The sequence below is a fragment of the Gossypium raimondii genome, chromosome 5 (genome assembly GCF_025698545.1).
Source record: "Gossypium raimondii isolate GPD5lz chromosome 5, ASM2569854v1, whole genome shotgun sequence".
Taxonomy (NCBI): Eukaryota; Viridiplantae; Streptophyta; class Magnoliopsida; order Malvales; family Malvaceae; genus Gossypium; species Gossypium raimondii.
Genome location: NC_068569.1, coordinates 49439515 through 49451637, shown reverse-complemented (window position 1 = coordinate 49451637; position 12123 = coordinate 49439515). Strand labels below are relative to the sequence as shown.

Genomic DNA, 12123 nt, shown 5'->3' with positions numbered 1-12123 from the left:
GGTTTTATTTCTATTCTGTTTTTACTGGCTAAGTTTTTGTGCTGCAATTGGACTTTCGGATTTTGGTTTTGGGTTTTAACTATATTTACCTTATGGATTACAACTGCTAGTAGTAGGAAACCTCAGTTTTTATTTTAAAATAAACAAATATTTTTCCTAAACGCACGATTGTTTAATTAGTTTTAAAAGCTTCCACAAACGAATCACGTTTTGAAACTATCGATTAAATGAGCAACGTAATTTTGGAACTAATAAAATATTAAGATAATGAATTCAATCGAAATGTTTTTAACGCGATGACACGGTTTTCAAACACCCTATCATGTGAAATCACTAGATCCGGCCATAACGTCTGGGCCAGGTTTAGGGTGTTACATGGTCCACACACCGTACTTGACCAAGCTGTATAGGCCCACATAATTTGCCACACGGCCTACCACACGGTCTACCACATAGGCTACCACATGTTCGTGTGACCAACACGGTCTACCACATGGCTTACCATATGGCTGTGTAACCGACATGGTCTATAACACAACCTGCCACATGGTTATGTGACCCACACGGTCTGTTACATGGCCTACCACACGATCGTGTAACCCACATGGTCTGCCACATGGCTAGTTACACGACAATGTGATACAGTTTGCTAGCTTCAAAATTTTCACGAAATTCTAGATTTTTTATGATTATTTTTAGTGTTTTTGGGTTAGAAAGACACACCTAAACACTTCTGATATGTTGTCTCGGCAGCAGCAATTTTGGAATCTACACACGAAATTTGAATCGAACCAATTAACTAATACACATACTAATACAACCTAAATAATTAGTTCTTATAAACTAAACGAAACCAACCTTTAATTTGAACATTCAAACACTTACCCTTGGAAAAGAACAACAACCTTTAACCACACTTAACTTGCTAGAGGATCGTCGTGTGTCTTACGATATTCCCTTATCAATACAAGAATGTTCAATTTCAACATTAAAACCAATTAAAAGTCCACTTTACTCCATGTGAACTAAAGAAGAAAACCACGTTACTACAACAAAATAATGACCAACACTTACCAAGAGATGACCTAAAGGGTGGCAACACAGAAATATGGCAAACCATAAAACTAAAGGAAGAAAACAGAGGAAGTGGTGGCAAGAGAGGAATGAAGAGGAAGGAACAGTAGAAGCAATTTTTTTATCAGCCCAAAGTTCATAGAAAACAACAGAAAGAAGGAAGATTGTGAAGGTTCATAGGAAACAAAGAAAGATAGAAGAATGTGGAAAAAGAGGGAAACATTGGACGACAAAAATGGGGAGTATTTTTAGGGATATTTCCCTTTTTTTTAAAAAAAATAAACAAATAAAATAAGATTCTAACAAAATCCCCTTAATACTCAATTTGTTATTCACAACTCTAATCCCCTTAATATTCTAACCAAATCTCCTTAATAAGATAAATTAAAATTAAAATAACAAGAGTTTTGAAATTAAAATTTGGTTCAAACACTCACCGATCATGCGTTCGCCTAATCGTCGAAAGCTCAAACTAGCTTTTTCAAAACTCGAAGAAGGCTCCAATGATTCTGAAGTTTCAACAAGTAAAAAAAAATCACAATCAACATGCATCCATAGACTCTCTTAAATAACAAAAAACACAAGCCCAAGTCAGATTCTCTTGGAACCAAAACCTTCGACATCGCAAACTTGAAACTCAATTATCTCGATCTAGACTTAATCTTTTTGCCTAAAATCGATTCCATTCATCTAATTATTCACCTACGACTAATTCCCAACCTTTAAACTATGCAGAACTACCCAATTCATGGTATCAAAAATTTTCAACATGTTAAACCCAATAAATCTTTAATGAAACTTTAAACTCAATTTAGAAACCTTCTATTCATAACAAAACTAATTGAAAAACACTTTGAAATCACGTTTTTATCCAAAATCCTGAAATCCACCATTAACGACCCAATTTTCGACTTTTATTCAAAACATACGATTTAATGGCTAAAAATTCAGTTTAAAAGACCAGATAACATCTAAAACTAAGAGAAAGACAAATTGCTACCTTCAATGGAAGAAAAATAGAGCTTTCGTCGAAAATCTAAAAATCCTACAAGATTGAGAGATTACAAATTCAAGGGTGTCTGAGGTGTTTTTCTTAAAATTCTATGAAGGTTTAAGGTTGTGAAACTGAAAGAAAATGAAGGGAACAGAGTTTGGGAATCAAAATTTGAATGGGAAGAGCTTGGGAGAGGATGGGACGATAATCAAAAGAACAGGGAGAACATTATTGTGAAATTTGTCGGCAGGGGAAAGATATTAGGTTGATTTTAAAGTTTTGGTTTAACTGCCTTATAAACAATCAAAATTTAGCCATTTTTACAAATTAGTCCTTATTTCAATATTGAAATCAGTCCTTATTTCTGATTTACCATGCTACGGAATTCCCAAACACACTAGAGCTAAGATCCCTAAAATACCCCTTAAACTTCTAGACCTAAATTTGGGGTGTGACAAAGAAAAGTGAAGAAAAAGAAAGATTAGAGACGGTTTTGAGGCGAAAAGAAATCGAATGTTCAAAGATTGAAAGCTACTTTGGAAAATGTTTCCTTGAAACCAAAACGCATGAAAATAGCAAGTATAATATTAAAGCAAAATAACAAGATAAATAAAGAATATCAAAGTAACAGTGGAAAAAGGAATAGATAAGCTAATAGAGATGAATAGAAGGATAAGTGTTTGATTGAATCCTCTGGGAATGATTTCCCGAAAAAATTAATCGATGGCTTTAACTAACCCTCAAAGAGCGAAACCTTGGCAACACAGAGCTCGAAGAAATTCCCCAAAAATTTTGAATAAGATTAAGTAAAAGGAATCTTTTAAATAAAAACAAGAATTGAATCTTGCAAATAGAATACTCTAAAGAGTGCTTCTATGATTCAAATAATCAAAACTGTCCTCCACAATGAATAGTGAAAGTGCCTATATGTAGCTACAATTTGAATGAAAAACAAACCCCAAATTTAATTAAAACTCTAAGTTGGCTAATCAAGAAAAATTCTAGTTGAACTACACCTTCTTGTAGACTAAAAACGTAAAACTTCTAAACTAGCTTAAATGACTTAAAAATATCTTAAAAGTCAAATTAAATAAATGCAAAAAAAAATACAATATGGGATTATATATAATCAAGATAAAGCTTTAAAATCAAACCCAAATTGATTTAAACATAGAGCAACGCCCAAAACTAGTAATTTTCAAAATAATCTCGTTTAGAATATCTTTCTGGTGCAGCCTTCACTTAAACAACGTAACTTGATCTCTTGAACTCGAGATCATGTGATTCAATGTGTGTTTCAAAGCTAAGAGCCTAGACGTTATGCTTGTATGGCACTTGGGAAATTTGCAGCTATGCTTCAAGAACAGATACTCCAAATATACCGCCAGAATTGCAGTAAAACTACCAGAACACATTTCATCCATCACATATTATATCTTACCCCAATGCACATGCAAAAACATACCAACATCTCATGCTACATATGATCATAACGAAACAGATTTATGACATGCTTACACAAGTTTCATTAAAACAAATTATGGCACATAGCCTACATAGAGTTTTACTAATAAGAGTTATGCTTTACTAACATGTAAACATTTAGATTACAGATTTCGCGGTCTTACTAGATTACTAAATATCTACATACCTGATTTAAAAAATCTCACTTCGGGTCAAACGGGGCCCACAAACTACCCAAAATAGACCTACACGCCCGTGTGGTCCACACACCCAATTTTTGGGGTGTGACAGTATTTATTTCCCTAAAAGAAAATACAAGCACTACAAAAAAGGGAATATAAAATGAAAAGAGTCCTAATCAAATAAATACACCTCAAGATATATCTTATGTTTTCCAAAGGGAAAGCACAATAGGTCCAACATGAAACTCTCTTAACCCAACCCTTCCGTGGATAATACTAGCATTTTCTATTAATATACACGGGCATTGTCATTACTAAAAAAAATCTTACCCTATTAAATTCAAAATTCAAAATATACTTGAAATATGAAGTTTAAAAAAAGGGAAGAAATTTACATTTCATTTCATTAGTTACCTGGAATCATGTTTGTGAACGAAACTACTGTTTTTTTTTTTTAGTTTTCATAATTAATGAATATGTTTGTGCTATATCCTATAATATATTTATATCAACTAAACCTATAATTCGTAAAGGTTATTCATCACAAAAAAATATTAGGAAAACTAACAAAACAAAATACTGCCTAAAAATAATGACAACTTGAAACCTATGTTTCATTAAAACAAGATATTTACTTTAAAAAAGGAAAAACACAATATATAAGGTAGCTCTCTCCATTAATTTTAAGCATTAGAAAGTAAAGAATTCAATAACCATTTGTTACCCTTATTTCTTTGATATTAGAATAATTTCAAATGGAATTTCGGGGAGTAATCTTTATTAGTTTTCTTTTTTTTCAACTTGGAGTTAATTCCAATGCCTTCCCAATGAATGATTTGATAAGCAAATTGCCAGGACAACCAGATGTTAATTTCAGGCAATTTGCTGGATATATTAATGTGGATGAAAATGCCGTTGGTCGAAGTCTTTTTTACTATTTTGTTGAAGCTGAAAAAGATCCCCTAACTCAACCCCTCACCGTTTGGTTAACTGGAGGTTAACTTCTTTGAATATTTTTTTATTGTAGTTTCTGATGTTATGTCGATTTCCTAGTACGTATCCTATATGAATAAGTTAGATGAAATTTACTATGTGCAAGTCACAGACAAGGGGATGCTAGGGCTTTGTCCCCATTGGTTAGATGTTACAATTGCATTTTTAGCCTTTCCCGAAAATTTATAATTTAATTTAATCCCCTTTTGCCCCTTCAAATGGAAACATTATCGCTTTTTGCCTTCATTAGAAAGTAATAATTCAATTTAGGCCATTTCCATGCAAAGATTTTAGCTTTATCTCCATCCCTAATACAAAATTTATAGCCTTGCTCTGACTATGATTTTTTCCTCATCTGGAAAGCCATATGTTTAAATATATACTGAATACTTATCGAACTAGACTAGTCATCACGTTAGATCGAACCATTACTCTATTTTTCTAGCTTTACTTGAGCCTAGCCGACAAGTTTGTTTGATTATTCACATATAATAAAACCTTTTGTGTAATACTATTCAGGACCAGGGTGTTCTTCCGTTGGAGATGCCTTTGGAAGTGTTGGACCTTTTATTGTTACGAAAGATGCTCATGATCTCCAAACAAATTTATTTTCATGGAACAAAGGTTGTCTAATTTCCTATGCTTATCTTTTATTGATATTTTATTTTTGTGTGTATATATATCATGGTCTATAGTTATTTTTTTCATATCAATATAAATTTATCAAAAAATATTAAATGTTTTAGAACTATAAAATGTTACAGTACGTCTAGTTTTCATTGTGTTTAAATGAATTGCATTGTCTTTCTTATATTGTTTTTTTTTTTTTTGTATTTCTATACCTATAAAAATTCTGTCTAATATATGTTTCAGTGTCAAATCTATTGTTTATCGACTCCCTATTGGATCTGGATGGTCATATTCAAACACAAGTAGTGATTATAATAACGGAGATGATATCACTAGTAAGATCGTAGTATTTATACTTCATTATTAATTAAAATAGTTTGGATATTATATATATTGATGGGTTTCAATTGTTTGTTCCGTACAGATAAAATATTGCTTACATTTATGCAAAAATGGTATGAAAAATATCCGGTCTTCAAGTCGAAAGATCTATATCTAGCTGGATCAAGTTTTGCAGGTGAACAATTTCTTATTTCTTTTCTCTTATCTAGTTCTATATCAACATATTTTTAATACACCAAACTATACTTAATGAATAACTAAACAAAATATAATGCGATCTCTAGCATATAATTATTTCTCTATATATATTGTACTTTATTATTTACATATCAAGCTTGCAACATTATTATTTTTAGATTTAAACTCAAATAATTAAATTTCTTATTAAATTAATAACTTTTAAAATAATTCAAAAAATATAAATATTTTCATAAATTATTTTTTAACATACTTCTTGACTTGAATACGTCAAACTAATTATTGAATAGAAATATAACAATCAAATGATCTTGTCTTAATACGAGTTATGGATAAGTCTCTATGCAACAATACAAACAATATAACGTGTTCATTACTATAATTAAATTTGTGGATTTTATTTCAGGACACTTCGTACCAAATCTTGCTAATGCTTTACTCGACGACAACAAGCAATCCAAGCAATCCAAATTTAACATCAAAGGATTGGTTGTAAGTAAAATTGTATCTAATTAATCAAATTTAATTGCCACTTTAATATATATGTGCTTAGAAGGATTAGTTAGAAATGTTCGGGCTTGAGTAACTTGCCTAATTCGAGAAGGCTTAGCTTTATTAGATTGGATTAAGATACCGACTTCTACATTTTGGATCAAATCATTATGACTTTGATTATTGTTCATTAGCTTACATCATAGACAATAAATTTTGATTTAAATCAAGCATCGGCACTAACATAAAAAATTAAAATTGTACTGAAATATTTTTAAGAATTTTATAGGACCTAGATAAAACAAAAATAACACGTGTTGTAGCTCAAATCTCCCATAAACATGGTGTGGTCCAATTCAATGTTAATTTAAATATTTTATTGTGAACTTTATTTTATTTTTTTTAATTGTAACTATTTTGATCAGCTGGGAAACCCAATGCTTCGTAAAAAGCTAGACGATATTGCAAAAATTGATTTCTTTTTCTCTCGGGAGATGATAAACAGCTCGTTGTATAACGAAATCAAGAAAGAATGCAATGCCATTGATGAAAATAATTACTTTTCTAGCATCAAAACCACTTGGAGCACAAAATGCAAAAACCTTGTGTTTGAGGCCAATTTGGCTGCTTTCAAGACCGATGCTCATAATTACTCCCCACAGAAGCTATTTGATGTCTTTCGCCCTCCTTGTGCTGAAACTGAGCAAGATTTGAACTTAGGAAAACAGGTTTTCATTTATTTCTTTACATTCCTCTTACTTTACTTCAATTCAAAACTACAAATAACGTACGTTCGTATAGAATCGAATTAACTGATCAATGGAGTAGAACTAATTTGTGTTATTTTTCTTTTATTGGTCATATCAAAAGCATAAAACTTTATTTTTTGGTCCAGGCTCCTATAGTTAGCACAGAAGTAGACATGTGCCATCCATTAAGGGTGCAATTTTACTTTAATCTCCCGGAAGTTCAAAAAGCTTTCCATGGGAATCAAACAAACTTGTCATATAGATGGAAGGGTTGTTTCACGTAAGTTCTCCCTTAAAACTTGAAAATAATTTATGTTTTTCTTCCTGATATGTTCATATAATTACTTTTTAGAAATTATTTTAAATTCAAGTTTTAATACTCACGGTCAATTTTTCTATCTCCATATTGTCACCTCTTGTTTAGGTAAAATAAATAAATCACTTATTTATTGATGCGAATGTTGTGTAAAAATTGTTAACCTTAAAATTTTCATTATATGTCACTCTTATTTATTTAGAGCTAATTTTAAATACAACGAAGCTGATAAGGACCTTGACATGCTTCCTGCGCTTAAAAACCTTCTTCAACAATCCGTTCGGATTACAATATTCAGGTTGGTATTGTATTTGTGTGCCATACTTTTTTCCAATACTTTCTTGAAATAAGTTAAATAAGTATGAAGAATCAAAGTGGACGATTTTGAAAAGAAATTCTCATGCCATTTGACTGATATTTTTATTTTATTAATATGTTTACAATGTTGTAGTGGAGATCAAGACGGTATAATACCGATAGAGGGAACCTTACAACATTTGAAAAAATTGGTTGAGGAGTTAAACATCAAGTTAACAAAAGAGGAAACATGGAGTGTTAGAACCAAGGTTTTATGTTTACACATTTAATTATATATATTAGCTTCTTTTTTTATATATTATGATTAGATATATTTAAGCATCAAATTATCCATCCGATATGATTACCAATTTGGGTCTAAACTTGAACACGAAATTTTAAGTGTTGAATCGACTGGCTCGATTAGTGCAATCAAGGCAAGCTCACACTACTTACCTAGTTCAATGGGCCTGACCAATACGTGCTAGGCTATGAACAAGATTTTTCACAAATTTTGGGCAACTCGTCCTGATTTTTTTATTTAAATATGAAATTATTAAGGTAAACATATTTTATACTTACTAAATAGTTAGTCGAGCCAATAGGTTGGCCCGACCTAAGATGTAGTAATTGAATTTTTTTAAAACTTAATCATAAAAAAGTAAATATATTAGAAGAAAATAATTTTGCAGCATTTCATATATATTGAACAATGAAATGGGTTTCCTTTTTTTGGATATAACACTATTTATATTTATAAATTTCTTTTTTAATACAATAAAATTAATTATAAATATTTAACAGGAAGGAGGGTTGAAGTACGAATTTGGAGACTTACTAAAATTCTTGACGGTGAAGGGAGGTAATCATCATGTTACATTCTCTCGACCATCACAAGCTTTTTCTATTTTCTCAATGTTCACAATTAATTGGATGCATTGAGGATTGGTGATGAAACTTATGGAGCACACGATCACGATTCATGTTGAATCCATCATTCACTATAATAAGACTTATTGTTGTAATAATTTATTGTGATGATATGTATTATTTTATGATGCATGGACATCATAAATTTTTATATTATGCAATAAAATAATTAATTAAATCATTTGATATCTAACAAATAATTATTATTTTAACAAAATCATGCAATTTTCATACATGAAATTAACAAATAAAGAGAACTCTTAACAAAAAAACCCAAGATGCGTAACAATTTTGTATCAATTTGCTTGAACCTTTTCAAACACCTTTTATAATTTTGTTATATGCATTTTGTATATTTGAATATATTAGATACATACTCTAAAACAATGTCAATAGTAATTTCTTATATTTTCTTGATCATAAGTGTATTATATAAATAATTATGAATAAAAGATGGAGTAATACATTTGCGTAGTGCTTATCATAGAAGACGATCACAATAGGTACACAAAACCCTTTTTCCTTTAACTCTCCTACAAAAGAAAACTTAACCCTAGATTTGCATTCCTATGTGATTGGCCGCCACCTTCTCCCTTCTATTACTTCCCTCTTCATTTTACTTTTTTTTTTTTTCCTTCGCTACCCCTTGTCTTTGAAAAATATAAAGGCCTCCCTCGGGGTGGTTTTGGAGCAACAATTTTGGGAAGCAACACGATTGAGCTTCTTTCATAGCCGCTGTCTCAACTCCTGCATTAGGGTGCTTATTTACATTACAAATTTGGCATTGTAGTGGAAACATCACAGAACAAGATGAGTGTGCTTTTATGGCACACTGGGGTGGACAACAAATGGCTTTCAAGTTTGTTGTGTCTTGGCCTTTCTTTGTTCGACTCTAGTGTCTCCGTGATTCCCTTGTCTTGTAAATTTCAGTTCTGCTTTAGCCCTTGGGTTGTAGTCAAGAAATACGATCACATTGCATGCAAGAGAAAGGCTTGTGAACCAATTCTGCTTTCAAAATTAGTGAAGGAAAACCTATGTTTCTTAGGCTTTGCAGGCCTTATTCCAAGAGTTATTTTGCTCGATTTCCGATGCATTCTCGCACCTTTTTATATCGCACTGTATTGTCAAATGCTTATGCAACAACTTTTACTTTAATGAAAGTTTCTTTTCATTTGTTAAAATTACACAATTTCCCAATCCATGTACTTAAACGAATAACAAAATATGTCAATAACTTCATTTCTCCAATCAATTACGCTCTCTTCTTTTATCTTGATTTGTCAATATCTCAACTTCCCATCTCTTGCTCAAAGCTTAAATATTTTTTCTTTTACCAACTTCTCTAGATCAAGTAGTCAGTATCATACTAGTGGATGCAAAGTTTTTGTTTTGGTAACCGTACTAGTGTATTTTATGTTTTGTTTCGGGCTTAATGTTGTTTATTAAATATATTTTCCCGTTTGTATATATAGTCTAATTCTTAGTTTCTTGATAAAATATATTATATATGCAAATATATCATAACATTATACATTTGAACAATTTATTGAAAAAATATATTTTTTTAAATATTAATTGCATCCAATGATTATATTTTATTTCTAAATGCAACTATAAAATAAAATTCTTACTTTTTAAGACAAAATAGTGCAAAATTTTTATTGGAAGTGTAAAAATCTTATGCCAATCGTTGTGGGCTAAGATAAGCCGAAATAAACTGAAACACAACCAAAACAAACCCAAATTTGGTTCAAGCACAAAGAACTGATCCAAGATAAATTAAAATTAAAATAACAAGAGTTTTGAAATTAAAATTTGGTTCAAACACTCACCGATCATGCTTTCGCCTAATCGTCGAAAGCTCAAACTAGCTTTTTCTTAACTCGAAGAAGGCTCCAATGATTCTGAAGTTTCAACGAGTAAAAAGAAAAAATCGCAATCAACATGCATCCATAGACTCTCTTAAATAACAAAAAACACAAGCCTAAGTCAGATTCTCTTGGAATCGAAACCTTCGACATCGCATACTTGAAACTCAATTATCTCGGTCTACACTTAATCTTTTTGCCTAAAATCGATTCCATTAATCTAATTATTCACCTACGACTAATTCCCAACCTTTAAACTATGAAAAACTACCCAATTCATGGTATCAAAAATTTTCAACATGTTAAAACCCAAGAAATCTTTAACGAAACTTTAAACTCAATTTAGAAACCTTCTATTCATAACAAAACTAATTGAAAAACACTTTGAAACCACGTTTTTATCCAAAATCCTGAAATCCACCATTAACGACCCAACTTTCGACTTTTATTCAAAGCATGCAATTTAATGGCTAAAAACTCAGTTTAAAAGACCAGATAACATCTAAAACTAAGAGAAAGACAAATTGATTCCTTCAATGAAAGAAAAATAGAGCTTTAGCAGAAAATCCAGAAATCCCACAAGATTGAGAGATTACAAATTCAATGGTGTCTTAGGTGTTTTTCTTAAAATTCTATGAAGGTTTAATGTTGTGAAAATGAAAGAAATCAAGGGAACGGAGTTTGGGAATCAAAATTTGAATGGGAAGAGCTTGGGAGAGGATGGGACGATAATCAAAAGAAAATGGAGAACACTATTGTGAAATTTGTAGGTAGGGGAAATATATTAGGTTGATTTTAAAGTTTTGGTTTAACTGCCTTATAAACAATCAAAATTTAGCCATTTTTACAAATCAATCCTTATTTCAATATTGAAACCAGCCCTTATTTCTGATTTACCATGCTACGGAATTCCCAAACACACTAGAGCTAAGATCCCTAAAATACCCCCAAAACTCCTAGACCCAATTTTGGGGCGTGACAAAGAAAAGTGAAAAAAAGAAAGATTAGAGACGGTTTTGAGGCGAAAAGAAATCGAATGTTCAACGATGAAAACCTACTTTGGAAAATGTGCTCTTGAAACCAAAACGCATGAAAATAGCAAGTATAATATTAAAGCAAAATAACAAGATAGATAAAGAATATCAAAGTAACAGTGGAAAAAGGAATAGATAAGCTAATGCAGATGAATAGAAGGACAAGTGTTTGATTGAATCCTCTGGGAATGATTTCCCAAGAAAATTAATTGATGGCTTTAACAAACCCTCAAAGAGCGAAACCTTGGCAACACAGAGCTTGAAGAAATTCCCCAAAAATTTTGAATAAGATTAAGTAAAAGGAATCTTCTAAATAAAAACAAGAATTGAATCTTGCAAATAGAATACTCCAAATAGTGCTTCTATGGTTCAAATAATCAAAACTGTCGTCCATAATGAATAGTGAAAGTGTCTATATGTAGCTACAATTTGAATGAAAAACAAACCCTAAATTTAATTAAAACTCTAAGTTGGCTAATCAAGAAAAATTCTAGTTGAACTACACCTTCTTGTCGACTAAAAACGTAAAACTTCTAAACAAGCTTAAATGACTTAAAAAT

The 12123-nt window shown here is 31.1% G+C and overlaps 1 protein-coding gene across 1 annotated transcript; it reads left to right on the top strand.

The window, feature by feature from the left end:
• The first annotated feature begins 4469 nt into the window (after positions 1-4469).
• Positions 4470-8673, top strand: LOC105766353 (serine carboxypeptidase-like 44). The gene is given in 11 exon segments (XM_012585771.2): positions 4470-4710; positions 5227-5331; positions 5581-5601; positions 5604-5672; positions 5762-5854; positions 6284-6369; positions 6795-7097; positions 7265-7398; positions 7637-7732; positions 7886-8000; positions 8536-8673. Coding segments are annotated over 11 exon segments (1401 nt in total).
• Positions 8674-12123: the final 3450 nt, after the last annotated feature.